At 35.5% G+C, this 17,127-nt stretch overlaps 1 protein-coding gene across 1 annotated transcript in view; it reads right to left on the minus strand.

Moving 5' to 3' along the window:
* The window catches only part of PLEKHA5 (pleckstrin homology domain containing, family A member 5), a 70,687-nt gene that overhangs the window by 12,578 nt on the left and 40,982 nt on the right, over positions 1-17,127 (minus strand). Inside the window, exons 10-16 of the mRNA XM_009573718.1 lie at positions 10,138-10,200; positions 8,900-8,980; positions 8,616-8,765; positions 7,114-7,215; positions 5,906-6,017; positions 5,636-5,682; positions 3,868-3,985 (exon numbers count right to left, since the gene is read on the minus strand). Coding sequence (XP_009572013.1) covers positions 3,868-3,985; positions 5,636-5,682; positions 5,906-6,017; positions 7,114-7,215; positions 8,616-8,765; positions 8,900-8,980; positions 10,138-10,200 — 673 coding nt within the window. The remainder of the gene's footprint in view (positions 1-3,867; positions 3,986-5,635; positions 5,683-5,905; positions 6,018-7,113; positions 7,216-8,615; positions 8,766-8,899; positions 8,981-10,137; positions 10,201-17,127) is intronic.

The following is a 17,127-nucleotide window of genomic DNA, read 5'->3' on the forward strand; positions in this document are numbered from 1 at the left end:
TAGAAAGTACATGTTGTCAGCCCTGGAAACTATTCTTCAAAAGACAAGAAAGGTCTTAATGCCTAACTATCATGTCTGTCAAGGTACACAGGCAGATGACTTTCCCCATGGGAAACGACTGCACATGGCACAAGAAATTGCTGGACATAAAAATATAAACATAAATATTTTGTCTGTGAGAAACAGACACAAGTTAGATAGCACTGTGTGGAATGGCTAGATTTCACAGATGGTTAAGGGGGAATTATGTGAAAAATGTCCAAACTTCACAGACAATCGGACGTCAGTACTGGGAACTTTTTGTGGAATAGAGTTTGCAAGGCCAGCAGAGTGCCTAGGTAATGATATCAGTGCTTACCACTTATGGCCAAGCTTACCTAGATAATGGTGTTGAAGACACAAAATTTGGCAAATGTGGGACCAATGAACAAAAGTAATTATGGGTGGGTTGTTTATTTGGGAGGAAACAAAGGCTGTGAAAGGGATGGGGCAAGGCAGATAGGAAAGAACAGGCATGGAATAATGGAGGAGGGGGGGATAAAAGGGGCCAGCTTTGCATAAACAAGCTGTTTGTTAGGATGCTTGTCTGACCAAGCTCTGTGCCTCAGCATTGCAGTCGCTCCTATCTTCTTATTAAACTTTATTCTTAAGTATTTTCCATGTGAGTATGCTTTCCTTTCTGCATATGAGAGCATGAGAGATGCTAGTGATCTTCAAGCCAGGCTAGCTTGCCAGTAGGAGACAGCTACAGAGAGATAGGTCTGGAGGACAAAGACAGGAAAGATTGCAGGTCTGTGGGTTGCCTACCAGAGAGACTCTAAGTCTGGACCTGCTACCAGGGGGAACCTTTTGTCTGTGAGATGCTGACGAACTTAAGACAAGACTAGATGGCAAGCAGAATACAAGGTGTGGAAGCCAGCTGTCCAAGAGAACTTAGGTCTAGGATTCAGATACTGGAGAGGCCAGAGGTACTGAGAGTTGACTGATGGAGATACCATAGGTCTGGCCAGCTCTTGGAGGGACTCATTTGTGTGTGCGCACATACGTGTGCTCATGTCTATATGTGTATGAGATCAGCTAGCAAGCTTTGAGCCTGGTTAGCTGGTGAGTGAGAACGGGATCATGCTTTTTGTGGTGTTTCACCTTCATCTGAGTGCTGGTCTTGTTACGCAGCGCCAGTAACAGCACTGGTCTTAAACCTGTTTGCGTTACCTGTTGTGGTTAGCTGTGGCTGTGCTTGTGCGCAGGGGGACTATGTCCTCAGTCTTGCAGCTCGCTGTACTTAGGGACAGGGAACTGCAGCAGCCAGGCTCTGTCTGGTTGGGAGCTGAGGATATTCTGTGTCCTGATGTCCACTACATTCAGCCTCTCGTAACAATATCCACCACTATTTATTCTACTTAAAGAAGCCCTGCCAAAATGTAATTAAGCTGGTAGAAAACTGAAGTAAGTTGAAACTTACTAAAATATACAGATATAATTAAATAACACATACTTAATTTTTGCTTCTTGATACATGCAGGAAATCAAACTATTAAAAATATTGTTTCCTCACTGATTTTGCCTAAAAATAGATATAATGTATTCTTTGATAGCCAAATTATTTCTCCTCGTTTTTCCTGAAGTTGCACAGATTTCAGAAGATATATTGACTCGGTGAAGACTCAACTCTTTCTCCGAATTGTTTGATAGGCTGACAAAATAGTCCGGAGGCATTTGAATGCCAAATCCATAATTTAAAACAAAAACTATAAAGCAACAGTTTGGGTCTCCTTTAGATGTAAAAGGGATAAGACACAGCAGAAGTCCATTTTCCTTTTGTGTCACCTTTATATACCACTCAGGTCATAAATATTCCTCTGCTTGCAGACAGCTGTAAGGGTTACTTTACTTTTTTAGTGCCATTAAAATGTTTCTCTTTGATTGTTGACATTTGAAAAGAGAGGGAAATGGCTGACAGAAGAAACATGAGAAGTGTCTAGTACAGTAACGTGCACAATGAACTAGAAAAACATTTTTAAAATTTCCTCTGAAATTTACGAATTTTTAGAACCACCCTCAATAGGAAACCAGGTCATTTAAGTATGACTTCTTAAAACAGCAAGAAAGAAAAATTGCAGAGATGAGCTGCCTTTGAGTTTATTTCCTTTTCAGCTTATAAACTGTTAAGATAGAATGGCATAAAAATGTTTGTTGAAACAGCATATAGTTGTAATGGCATAGGTACTATAAAAAAAAAAAACCAGGAACGGTTATATTTTTCCTGCTGCATGGGGATTGTTATTATAAATGAATACACAGAACAAGAAATATCCGTTAGAAAATTCACATGCTCAGAAGCGTGGACCAGATGATAAAACACAGCTATGATAAATCCACTTCACACTGTTGTTTAAGAAAATAAAAAGCCTCTTACTGCTTGTTACCACTGCAGCTATTCTCTCCCCCAACCCCAAATATTATTTATATTAGAAGAATTAGTATTATTGCTTTCCCTTACTGAGGACTGTTTTTCTACAAATGGACATAATAAAACTACTTCTGTCTTTACAGAACAAGATAGAAAGCAGATTGGAGTGCTCAAAAAGTATTGGTTTGCTTTATATAATCAGCGCAGGCTTTCTTATATTGTCTTGACAATTACTTTCCCTCTTGTCATAAATGACTATAAACAATCTGGAAGCCACAGGTCAATAAAACCCAGGTATGTTGTCAGAAAGGCAACTTCCTCAATTTAGGTGGCTGATGATTAGCAAATCTCAGGCTAAACCTTGCACTTTTCACCACCAAGTTAAGAGATTTAATATCTATCTTAAGTGAACATGATACCTCAGCAAATACCATAGTGAATCTGAATTGACTAATTGTCTGGTAAGTGCAAGCTTAATTATATCATATATCATAGGGCCATTCACACTGTTTACACCCAAACTGTATGCTAACCTTAGTTTTAAAAACCTCCATTACTGTTCTGATGAAAATAATATTCTTATATGATCATAGTTCTTGGTCAAATTCTGGTACTGTTGCACCAGCCTGCTATGTACATGCTTAGTCAAACTACCATAGCAGAAGGCAGTGATCCCGCTGGTACTGGAAACATCAACCGTTACGGTAAAAAAAAAAGGGTAAGTTTAGTTACTTCTTCTAAAAGCTCTTAATGTGTTTTTTGGGAGGTGCTCAAACTGCTTTTCCTGAAGTCACCTTTAACAAACTATTCTGTGTGTTTTAACAAACAGAATTAAGAAGCACTTCCTGGTAAAAGACTCTACCAAGCAATTAGTAGCTTTTATGGAAGCTAGATGAAGAGAAGAATTTAAAGCATTTAGCAATTGCAAAGACCTTTATTGTCTGTACACTCCAAGGTCATGATCATTATTCCTATTATATCAGAGGACAGAAGGCAATTCAACAATTACAAGATTAAAAAAAGAAAAAGACATTGTTTCCCTGCCTTATGAGAGCCTGAAAATTCTGTGGTGCTGCCTTTTTGGACGTTCCAGTGACATAACATCAGGAGCTTGATTCAAAAACTGAATAATTGTTCAAGGGCAAGAACATAAAATGAGTAATTGTTCAAGGGAATGGTGTGTGGGGAATGTGAGTGATGTGATTAGACATGGTGTCAATAAGGATTTCAGGGTTGTTGGTGAGCGTAATGTTTGATTTTTCTGTGGTGTAATTGACTGAAATCTTTTTCGTCATATAATTAAATCATTATTTTATCGTGGAAGCTGTTTCATCACGTTAAGAAATGGACAGGCCACAAAAATACAAAGGATGATATAGGCTCTCTAAGACAGTTAAAGCTTTGTATGCCTTGTGAAAAAGGCTGAAAGATTGTAAACACCATGCCTGGGGACAAACCTTTAGCCGTAGATTCTGATTCTGAAATTTGTTCTGTTTTTTCTTCGCCATTAGACTCATCCACTTCCGCTACTGTAGTTAACTCTGGTTCACTCTTATAAAGCCTATAATCAGGACCCTGCAGAACGACAAGTTACGAGGTAAATAAACAGGCATTTTTGTACAAGCATTTATGTCTTAAGACTCAAACCAGTTATTTTGTGATGATTCTGCTCTCACTTTAAGACAATGTTTCATTGTTTAAATGCTATTGCAGCAGTATTTCTTTGTAGTTAATTTGAGTAACAACATTTGCAGACTTTCAGAAATTACAGAAAAAAAATTGCCATAAAAATGCGGAGGGTTTTTTTTTTTCTTTTAAATAATCTTCAGGAAACAAATTTGTATAAGGCTTCAGCAAAAACTGATTCTGAGCCTCGAGTTTTTTTAAAAACTTGTGAGTAGAAGAATCTAACTTTCTGAAATTTACTCAGCTACAGACATTTAAGTCTTAAGACATTTTATATATGCACAGAATATATAACAGGAAAATGTGAAGAGCAAATGATGGAGCTATAAATAAATAAGTAGCCAAAGTAAAAACATAACACAAAAGTAGCCAGATGACAAAATAAAAATTGTGACTGTGCAAAGGAAGGGGGATGCTTCAAGAACAATGTGGCAGTTTAAGCCACTTACACAGTAAGATCCATTTCTCTGATATCCTTGAACTTGGTGAATCTTCTTTTCTTCTGGCAGATGTACTGGGCCCCTGCTATAACAGAGCAAGGAGCTGCTATCACTGGGCAGAGGGGGGATTATGGGAGGATGCTCTGTAAAGTCATAGGACCGAGGGAGTGGAGGACGAGGTGGGACTACTTCCTCTTCCTAAAGATTGTAGAATAGTCACCTTATTTAGATGTGCACACCTGTTACAGTTATTTATAACTTAAAAAGAAAAATATATTACCATAGCTACACCAGCTATAGATTTTGGAATTAAAGGGACAATGTCACACTAAAAAAAAAAAAGGCCAAGACAGCTTTATTTTCTTTGTTTTGTTTTTTTTTTTTTTTTTCCTTTTGCTTGCTTTTTATTTTATTACTACCACCTAGACTAAGATACTTCAATAGTTTCATTAGTCAGCTTATCAAGATTTGCAATTCTAACACCTGCGCTTTCTGTTGGGACATGTATGAACTCTCTGAATCATCCTTTTAAAAATTAAATTCAATATCTTTTTAAAGATTTGTATATAAATTAGACTTCTAGAAAGTTCTGTAAGCCAGATGTATAAACTTTAGACCACCATGACAATGTCCCTTTAAAACTGTAACTTGTAGCCAGATTTTCAGAGGAATTGAACATTTGGGAGCTCCCACAGTTTCAGCTGTTCTTGTGGGTGCTCTGGCCATCTGAGAACCGGGCTCAATATGTGAATAGACATATAAAGCAATGTATATCTTCCCATGAAAAGTGTGGTGGGTAGAAAACAAATCCATAAATCAGGGTTTATAATTGTAGGGTAAGAGCCTAGGGAGAGGAAAAGGTGAGAAACGGAAGAGAGAAACATACTGGTGAGAATATAGAGACACAGAACAAATGAAAGTGTTAGAATTACTAGTGGAGATACCAGTCTTTAAAACTAATTCGTAATGCAATATTTTCACCGAACATACTGAATACATATTTCAGACATCCTTAAAACAATTATAATAATGCTCATTTTTATCATATGTATATTAGAAATTCAGTGATGCTAAAATGGTAAATATATTAAAACCATACCTCATTTTTGTATTTAATAGCTGAAAATGTCCTCGATCCCATGATGCCTGTTTGGGGGGAGGTGGAAAATCATGGAAAGAAAGAGAAAAAAATTTTTCAATAAATAGCTTTTAAAATAAGAACTATAACCTGTAGCTATCAAACAAATACACAAAGCATCAGCTTAAAATAGATGATTGCTTTCTTTCTTTTTCAGCAGTTGTACCATTTTTTCAAACATACAAAAGCAACCATGGAGCTTATCCTATGAGACAAAAACAATCAGTTTACCTGCCTCTGAAGAGCTTCTTTGCTGTTTATGTTTACTTAGACCCTCCATGACATCTTGAATTCTCCACAGTTCCTTCTGAATCTGAGCACGCTGTATCCCTGCTGACTCAGTCTGCCGGTAAATAAACAGCATATATAGGTGATAAATTAGAATACATTGCAAGCAGAAAAAACCAGAAAACCTTTTTCTTTCTTTAGACTACACCGCATATTCCTTTCCCAATAAAGGAAAATAAAATGCAGTAATGACAGACACTCTCCTTTCCCATAAAAATGCAACATTCAAATATTGTCAGAAACAAAAAGTATAAGACTAAGTAATTTCATAATGTGTCAGTTAATTTAACAGCAATTTGCTAATTCAAACTCCATGTAAGAATAGAATTGTATCTACTGTCTCCAAAGAAAATCCAAGCAAACTTTGCACAGGAGACATACATACAATGAAAGAAAAGGAATCACCAGTTCCAACCCTAAAATAGGTGGAGATGAACATGGTGTTTGCATACTAGCATATAAGCTGTGGGCCTATTTGCATTCATGGCCATGCATGCTTTGGACTGCATAACGCAAATTTCTCGGCTCTTGGGCTTCCTTGTAATCTCCCTTCATAGCTGCACAGAAAATCAATCCCTCGAGCAAATAGCCCTCAATGCCTCCCAGCACAGACCACACCCATCTGCCTATTCCAGAGAGAGAGAGAGTGCGCGCGCGCGCGTCTCTGAGAAAGATCTCCTTAGAAATTCAGAACTTATACTAACTGTCCAATCCTCCACAGTACGTCGAGCTGATAAGATACATGTCAGAACTCTTCATATGTAAGACCTGAAGCAATGCTTAGAATACTTTTTACTATATTTTATTTTGATAGAATGATTTAATTACATTTTAAAATATTCAGTTAAATGGAAGGATTTGTGTGAAGATTTACTATGACTGTCACAGCAACTAAGGTCTGAGAAAACTACCCCATTTTGGACACCATCACTGAAACAGGAAGAGGAGGCTTCCAGACACAGGAAAACCAGTGCTGTAGCTTCAAAAAAATAGGAGAAGCTGAAGACCTCCTCAGAACTTACAGATTTTTAATTTCTTTTTATACCTTGTAAGTTAATGCACCACGCCCCCCTTTTTTCATTTGTGTAGTTTTTAAACAAAATCATAGAAAATGAAAGTTACTTAAATGTACTTTAAGACCTGTGCCACACCTGAATTTCTCCAAGCCGATCGAGTTGCTCCTGCATATGGTTCCTTGTTACAGTTACATCATACTCTAATTTATCATATTCTCTCCAAGCTCTTTCCAGTTCCTAGGTATGTAACAAAAGTAAAGAATTACAGATGCACATTCAAGTAAAAAAAAAAAAAGTATATTTATTTTTCTTTATTCAATGGCATGAAACTTCAGGAAGTAATGTATAACTAGATATCAGCAATAAATAAATATGTATTTTAGAGAATGCAATGTTTAAACAGCTTTTTGATTTTCTAATGACACTGAATGGAATTCAAACAAATGGCATTTTGTCTTTTCACAAACAAAAAAGATAGGCAAGGGCAAAATCTTCAGAACATGTCTTTATAGTCAGCAGGCATGTGGGTCTTAAGCTGTCCTTCCACCGAGGCAGAAAACCCACAAAAATGGATGCAAATTTGTCTCTTTTATCACATAGAATACATATGTGTGAGTGCACAGCATGTGTGTGTATACGCAATGTATTATGCAAGACAAATGTAAGTCATCCAACCCTGCCTGTAAGGTTACCAGTGAATGCCCCAGGCCTGCTAATACACCATTATTTTACATATGTGAAACTACAAACACCAGAAAGGATAAGGTGCAAAAAGAAAATCTTTGAGGTCAGCTCTACCATCTCACTTTTTAAGCCTACATGAAGCAATTTACTTAATTTAGCATAAATTAAAAAGTTAATGAGGGAAAGTATATCTTGAGGATTTCCTTTCCCGATTCCCTTTCCCTTGTCCAACCAATTCCTTTTACAACATAGTCTAACGTTCAGACTAAAACCAGTATTTCAGGGCCCACTTCGTATCAATTTCACTACAGCAAACCACTGGAATTTGACACTGAAATACCTTTTTGGATATATATGCAAGAGGGCAAAAATGATTCTTTACCTTGCCATTTTAGTGTAGAAACCATCAAGTGGAAAAGGACAGTAAATAGCAATTCCCCTCCTTCCCTTTGGTGTTTTTTTTAAGGTTTTTGAAAGTGCATAACTTAAAAGATCTTTTAAATATAATGGCCCACTATTAAGAGAGACCATGACAGTATAATCTTTTCTTCTTTTCATCCTGCAGCTGCCTTTGCTTAAAATAAGTCACTTATCTGATTGAATACCTGATAAAGTTTGTGCTTGCTACTATTTTGCCATGACATAAAATAGCTTATTTGCATTATTTACTTCTTCTGTAATCAATTTTTCATATTATAAAGATGAATTAAAGTCAGTATGCACTGATTCCTGGCCAAAAAAAAAAAAAAAAAAGTAAAGAAAGACTACTCGATGAATATAGTGAAAAGATCACTTTCCAGCTGCCTTTGACAAAAATACAAGCAAGTAAAAGACAACTGAGTTTTGTTGGAACGTAATGAAAAATAACCAAAGACAACCCAATTACGAATATGAACATGAAGATAATCATTTAACACTTCATTGAGTTTTACTGGCAAGAGCGTATTACTCACCGCAGTGGCTCGCGATACTTCTCGACAAGTGCTAAGTAGTCCGTTCTGCAAGTCATCCCTCTGTAAGACTACGTTTTGTATGGCTGCGGGATTATCTGCATTCATTTCTATCTCTTGACTTGCTGATAGCAAAGCTTGCTCAAGCGTGTACTATTATAATAAAAAGAATTATTTTTAATGTTCTGCATCATTGGGCTGATTTTCATTTTATTTCAGTTACCAATGTTCTGATAATAAGCATGTAAAATAACATCCACTTTAGGTAATAAATACAATTGTCCTACTTTCTCCTTGTGTAGCTGTTGAAGCTTCTCTTCCAGTGCTTGTACAGCTTTATCTTGTTCACATAAACGGCTAAGCTTAGCCTAGCGTATAACAGAAAATGATCGCAATTAGGATTTCATTTTTAACAGCTTCAGCAATCAAAATATAACTTGATCAAATAATTACAAGAACCTATATAAAATTTTATTACCACAAAATATGAATTCTAAAACTCTGAAGGCATCAGCGTATTTTCAAATTAACCTGAAGAAACACTCTTAAGATACTATGAAGTAGGTGTTATCATAACTTGAAACAGCGTGGCTCAAAACATGTAATTTATGATTCTACAGCTAAATCTTTACAGCTCAATAACAGGTATTAAATACCATTTTAATTTACATATTCCTTGGTATTATAAAGAATATTGCATACATTCACAGTCTTTCCCATGGTTTATTTCAGGTTTTTAATAGTTAGTTATTAATGCTATCCATGTTCTGCTCTGTTTTACCTCCGATTGAGGCTTGGCTATGACTAAAACTGTTCCACTCCAGCTCCAGTTTTAGCAAATAACTCTTCAGTGTACTCTAACCAACTTGAACCGGTTTATTTTTCTATTTCAACAACTTTTTTTGGTTTGTTTTGTGCTGCTCCGACTTTTTAACTCTAAGATAACACTGGAAGCCTGCTTTCTTTTTTACTCTTAAAATAACATCCCTTGAGTCAGTATCTCTACTCTTAGTTGCATTGTGCAAGAATGACTAGACATGCATATGTATGCATACACAGTATGACTATATGTGTGTATTTTTCACCACCAATTTTAAAATTGACTTTAAATACCAAGCCCCTTTTCTTTAGTAACTAGCAACCCAATATTCTGAATGGTAACTACCCATGCCAAATTTCAGTTCTGGAATATCAGTCATATTTCCTGAGAAATTACATCTCTCATACTTATAACTGAACTACAGCTACAGAGTTTTTCCCTTCTACAGTAATGAATTCCTTTCTAGAAGCAATTCACCTTTGAACAGATATAATACTTGAAATGTCAGCCTAAAATGTAATACTTCCTGCAAGTTAGAAGCTTATTACAAAAAGAATCTTATGCCCCTCAATTTCACAAGCAATTTCTGTTGGTAATCACCTATATGAACTGTGTTTCAAACCCAAAAGTCAAGGGGGAAATTATTATCAAAATAAAGAGACAAATACCAACATTTCTAAGGAAGAAGAAATACAAATGACTTACATCAATATCCAGCTCTTCAGTTCTATATTTGTATAGTGTACCCCTACATTCTTCTTGTGTTAACTATAAGGAAGAATAATATTGCCATAAAACAACTTAATTGGACTATGAAAATGAAACTACTGTTCAGCTTAAGAGTTTTAATACAGAAATCAGCTTTTGCTTGAAAGTCAAACATACCACATTGAACAATATATTTTTAGCCAATATATATTAATGAAGATAAGTAAATGCAATGTCAAGCAGACTGTCAGTAGAAAGTTGCATTAACTTAACAGGCTATGTTTCTAATGCAAACTGGATTTTTAAAGATGCACAACTAACTCAATCAAACATGGATTATGTAGGAAGATGAAACTGCCAGAGTACACCTAGACACTCTTATGCATCATTATGTACGTTTTCTTATGTGCATTCTAAATACAAGGACTCATTCTACTTGGAATTAACCATTCTAGGCCCACTAAAGTCAAGTGTATTCACAAGGAGGATATTCTGATGTGACTCTGAAATCAGAACAGAATGACCTAAATATAAAAAATACGTATAAAATATCCCGTTACAGACATATGCCCAATAAGTGCCGCCAAACACCTTTCTGCCTGCTTTTTCATATGGATTCCCTCCCCTCCAACAGAGTATTTACCAGAAATGCCATAAACGGAAGCCCTTCTATTTTATCTTTGGACCTAGGCAAACTTGTCTCCTCATGCCAGTTCAGCGTGTAAGGTATCCTCAAACTACTTTCATACAGCTCCTCACATTAAGTTCTTAACTCTTTCAGTCTCTGAACTGACTAGTAAAAAGATTTAGATATCTTACATGAAAAAAGTTAGCTCCCCATTTTAGAATGGACTGTCACATACAGTAACTACTTAATGTCCTATACAGCAAGCATTGGCATAACACTATCAACCGTCGTATTCTATTTAATGAAACACGTGTGCATTGAGTGCCAGCATAGATGCTTTCCTTTCATTTATCTGTCATAATTAGGTCATCGTGACTTAATAGTGCAAGAAAGACTATAAAAACACAAGTTCATGTTAAAGGACACTTATAAATAAAAGGCCTATGGAAGGGTTAATCAGACAAGCATTCCAAACATACAATAAATCTTCAACACACTTAAGTGTTTCATTTCAAGACATTATGTCCACATACCTCATGCAAATGCACCTGGTGACAATTTAAAAGTATGTATACTGTATTAAAACCACACAGTAACTTTCTTTGAAATGGATATTTTATGAAAATGAGTGTTGGAATATGAAAAAAGCCACAGCACTTTTGCACCTCATGAATGTCACAAAAATTAAGGTATCTATTTAAACTCCTACTATTGTAGAGTTGTGTTTTTTAACTGTTGATTTTATCACAATGAGAGAAAAATGAGGAATGGAAATATTTAAAAAAAACTCATAAACATGGCCAAATGTCTTTAACTTACAGAGAAAACCTAGTTACAGTTCACAACAGAAAGATTTCACAAAAGAAAGATTATCCCTATTAGATAAATAAATCTTCCCAAGACACTGCTCAGCATTTTATATGGCTTGCCTGGAAAAATGTAACGTTATTTTTTCAAGCCAGTATTTTTTACACTTTTTTATTTTTTAAAAAAGAGAGACTTTTTTTTTTTGGCATTTCAACCTTAATTATAGCTGAGTTTAAAACAGCTTGCCAATTCAGCATCCTTATCCCTGGCTACCTCCTAAAAGGAATATATTTTAAGTATCCACAAAACAAAACCACATTTTTTTCAAAGAATACTATAAACGTGCTAATTCTTCGTATTAAAATCCTATCGCACTTTTAAAATTGCTACCAACTTCTCGCTTTTGTCAGCGGTACTAGTTTCCCACAATAGGCACTGCTGGAGAACCACTTCATTTCAACATTTCTACTGCAACATTTTACGTAGACTTAATGCAAAAACTCTAAAACTAGTATGAAACACTTAATCCATCTCTGACAAAACGGCACCTCCTCTTTCCACAGCACATCTACAAATCAGCTTCAGGCAAAAAGTGCAGAATGCTATTGCATCCTACTGGAATTATGAGAGGAACTGCAGTAGACAAAATGCAATTACACATGACAAGCAAGGTTAACAACCTCATAACCCTGGAAAATGCATTATAAGAGCTCCAACGATCAAGTTATTGAAATGTATTTTATGTCACGTTCCACAAACGCCTCTCTCACCAAGTCGTTCCTACAAATACTTTACCAGGACAGTAATGTCAGAGAAAGAGTGCCACCTACTGAACCACTGACATGACTTGCTGCTGACTTCCACACTTTTCCTCGACATTTGCCTACTCAAATACAAAAAAGTCGATTCCTCTTAACATGGTGAAATAGACTGCACAGCTCCCAAACATTAAGGAGCAGCACCCCGAATACCTATAAATATAACTTACCATTTTTGAAAGGCAAAATGTACATGCAGAGTTTGGCCAAACATGTATCTTACGTGTGAAAAGATAAAGTGACCTTAACTGAACCTCCACCTTATGTTAGAAATAATTTGTCATCTACTTTACAGTCCCACTGTACAGTCCCCATCTCCATCAAACACCAGTAGCAGATGAATCACAGAAGTGGATAAATCCACCACAATGGACACAACAGAAGATGTCCTTGAGGGAAATTTCTTCCCAAATAAATGCAGATTAGGCAAATCTCTCTCTCTTGAGAGATGAGGGGTTAAACCTACTTAAGCAATCAATATTAAAAACATTTAAGTGACAGTATTATTTCATTACCTTATAAGCTATTTTCAGATTCTGCTAACCATTTTGATTCAATAAATACATGGCAGGAAATTTCACACCCTGAGAGCACACTAAGCATCTCTGCAAGATATTGCACTTAGGAAATTAAAACAGGACAATCTAGGACATTTTGTGGGGAGCACGAGGTTAAAGTCAGACTTCCAAGAGGCTTTTTTTTTCTTTTTAAAAGTACTTCTTACTATCAGGAAGCAGGGCAAATAGGCATTTACCCCACAGTAAGCAAGATTCTCCTCTAATTTTGCATAATGCGACAGATAACATTTCAAATACAAATTGGAAATACAAGATTTTTAGCTCAAATACAATCATCTCATGTGTTCATAACAAAACCTGAAAAATATTTCTATCTACAAATCTCAAAATCTAACACGCATAAGCGTTTAAATGTATGCAGCTGCTATAATAATAATGATGATGATGATGATGATGATGATGATGAAGTACGCCATAAACAAGATCTCCCTATCCTTATAGGAGCAAAAAATCAAGGACTATTTTTATATGTTTTTGATCTATTAAGAACAATTATCCAAGCAAAGACCTGGATGTTAACTTGCGGCACTCAGATTTTTGTTCTTCCCCCTTTAGGGAACTCACACACATAAGAGAAACTGAGGATAATTCTACTTTTTAAAATCAGCATATACTGCTTTAGAAAACAAGATTAACACTCCTCATTTAATATTAGAAAGAAACAAAAAAAAAACAAGGTAGAAATGAGTCCAGGCTGTAAAAAGCCTCTATTTTTCTTGTCTGCACATATGGAATCATTGCCCTGGCTTATACATGTAAATTTACAGTACAGTCTGTAGAGCAGACTGATGTAAGGCAAAGTGATTTAATTAACTGTGAAGATGTGACAAATCACAAACAAAAATGTCTTATAAATAACACATTTGAAAAAGTATATATTTTAGCTATTTTACTAAAGAACCGTTAATCATTACAAACAAACAGGAAGCAAGACACCTTACTTTTTAATTAAATACAAGCTTTTCTTGCTTTCCTTTGCTTAACTCTAAATGAGCTCAGTCATAAAACTGAACTGAAGAAACTGAAGCAAAGAAAGATCCTTTTCTCCACCCGCAGGTATGGTTATGGTCATCAGAAACTAGTTTATCATCTTGACAACAAAACAGGTTTTAGTTGCTTACACAGAAGCTTCTCCCAATTGTTTACATCTCTTTAAAACTGCAGTGGGAAAGATGACTGGTAAAACCAATTTATTTTATTTGAATAAAAAATTATATGTTGTTTAAACTTCAAATAAGTTGCCAGAATTTTAAACAGTTTAATTTTAATGGCTATACCTCAAATATGTCTGTATTAATATTAGAAGCTGAGCTAGTTTACCCTGACAAATCCAAAGCACCTCTGTTCATTATATGTATGTTGACTTATTTGTCTCACAGACTCTGCTACAGAAAATTGATTTGCTTTAAAAAAATCGTAACAGCTAGGCTTCTTCAAAAAACCCAACAAAAAACAATTTCATTTAGGGCTTGAGGGCACCTTACTTCTCCCATTCCTCTCCCAAATAGTTCCTTCAGGGTCCATGTTAAAGCTCCTATTTTGCAAATAGGAGCACAAATTGGATGATCCTGAAACCAAAGTCACTTACAACCCAACTTCCTTTGGAAAGCTGAGATTTTTCTTGCAACTTTTCTGGATCACAAGCAAATCTACAATATGGAGTTGACTTCCAAAAAAATGAAACATGAAATCAAGCTGCAGCATTTTTTAGAAACATGGCAAAGCATTAATCACTAATAAATGACTGTTTTACATGGCAGAACATCTCCCTTTTCTTCAAACTATGCAACCTTTATATGTCATTTTGGCTCACATGGGCATAAATGCAAATGTAAGGAAACTGGTCAGATATTCCCTTCTGACCAGCAGCCAGAATTGCACACCTCATCTGCTGCAAAATATCATAGTCATTTAAGTAAGAACAACATCTTTGTTGCAGTTGAGGCTAGAAACTTCTTAAATTTTCCCTGATGTGACTGGAGCTATTCAGTTAAGCCTCAGTACCCCTAAGACACTGCAGTGCCAACAGATGCATATTGGCCATGCTCATAAGTTAATGCAGGTCTCAACTTACAGACAATATTTCCATTCACATTTCTGATTCTTCTTCCATCTTACCATTTACAACCATCACTAGATACTCTGTAAGTGTGCACAGTTAAGTCTGCTGTGACTTTATGAACAGACACTGCCTTTTGGATTTACAGTTCCCAGATCAAAGTAATTTTGATCCTTCCTTTCTTCAGTGGCTAAAGGCTTGGTAGGTGCAAACAAAAACTTGTAAATCCACTTCCTAGAACAAAACAAAATTGCCAGAAATGACCAGGTAAACACCACTCACATGCTTTTGTAGTGGTCAAAAGAAAGAAGCACCTTTGAACACTAATTGCAGAGAATCATGCTAAGACAAATGTTGGAAGCTTACTAGAAGTTTCATGAATTTACTGGACACCTGAATAAAACATCAACTAATTAAATCGTCTAGACAGAAAAAGTTATTCAAAAGGGTAAAGTTAATACTTAACAACAAAAATGCAGCAAAAGCCATGCTAACGATATTGCAGCATTTTATAAAGCATGGATGACTTGTGGTTTTCCAAAGCAAAGAAGAGAAACACCAATGTTATGAATAAATCTGAGGAACAACCAAAACTGTCACTAAGGAAAATTTTCGCAGATGATAAAGCAATTTCATTCACTATCCAAGACCTTACTTGCTGGTACAGTTGCGGTCTTAGCGCCGAGTTCTCAATCATAGTGTGAACCATGGTGATTAAAGGTTCATTCTCTTTCATCTATTTCAAATCAGGAGGAGCATACAGCAAACATCAGTTTACAGCATGGCTAGATTTGAAAGACGACACTGTAAAATATAGCCTCTACTTTAATTTTTTTCTAATAATGCAGTAGATTACATTTTATCCCATGCTTTTTATATATTCCATCATTCAGTAATATCAACATCTGAAAAGTTTAATAATATCAAACAAATGTAGCTAAACCACATAAATGCTCAAAACCAATGTAATATTAATTCACCAACATTCTCCCTTTTTAAAAATAAAAATGCTTAAAATAAGCCCGGCTTTGCACGACATTGAAATGAAAAGTATTATTGGATTATACAATAGGAACACTCAAACCTTTATCAGAAAACCTTTTAAATTATACGTTTCATAACTCAATGTACAGTAAAAAGATACAAGTATTCTGAATATTGAAGCGAGGTTTAGACTTATGTTGATATATCACAAAATGCCTTTATATACTGCATTGATTTGTACACTTAGGAACTTTGAATCATTACTCACTGTATTTATCCACCCCCATATACGGGTGTGAAACTATTTCAGAACTGGTCAGATATTTTCTATAATGATTAGTATTTATTGGTATGTATGCAAATGTCAAAAGCAGATACTTTGATTATCACAGTAAAAATTGCATACATTTAGGATTTCAGAAAAGCATGCAACAGACAATAGCATGGAATTTTTGGTTTTAAAAAGGAGACTTCCCTAACAGTAAGGGAAAAATTATGAAAACGGATAGTTTTCCTCTCCAAAAGAAAATGAAAAGCCACTTAATGCACAATCCCCCTCCTATTTTTGTTGGAAACTTTAGGGACCTCTTCAGCAATACCTGTTTCAAGTATGGTTACACAGGAAGTAAGTGTGTGTATGAATATTTATGATCTTTCACTCTCTGTTTATGTATATGTATGCACTCACCATGAATCTGCATGGCAAGGTTTTGTTTCACAGATTGAAATGCAACAGAAAGCCTGAGTTTTTGATGCCTTTTGGAATTTCTTGCCCCTAATTATTTAGGAAAAAACCTAACTTGTACATTTGGAGAAGCATTTTTTTTTTTCCTTCTTATGGGAAAGACATTTTTCTTGTTATAGATAGAGGACCTTTTTGTTGTTGTTGTTGTTTTTTATACATAGTAAAGCCTGATCAGCTGATAAGTTAATCACCCAATAATGAGTACCTTATCTTAAGAAGGCAAGCTTATGATGCTCTGTTTGTTCACAGCAGGAAAAAACCCAAACAAGCAACCCCTCCCATTTGCTCCATCATCTACAGCATACCTACAGAAAACTAGAACTGACACAAGAAGTTGTTCTCCCTTTACATTAAAATTTTGTCCAGAG

Source organism: Fulmarus glacialis, unplaced genomic scaffold (assembly GCF_000690835.1).
Source record: "Fulmarus glacialis isolate BGI_N327 unplaced genomic scaffold, ASM69083v1 scaffold1393, whole genome shotgun sequence".
Classification (NCBI taxonomy): Eukaryota; Metazoa; Chordata; class Aves; order Procellariiformes; family Procellariidae; genus Fulmarus; species Fulmarus glacialis.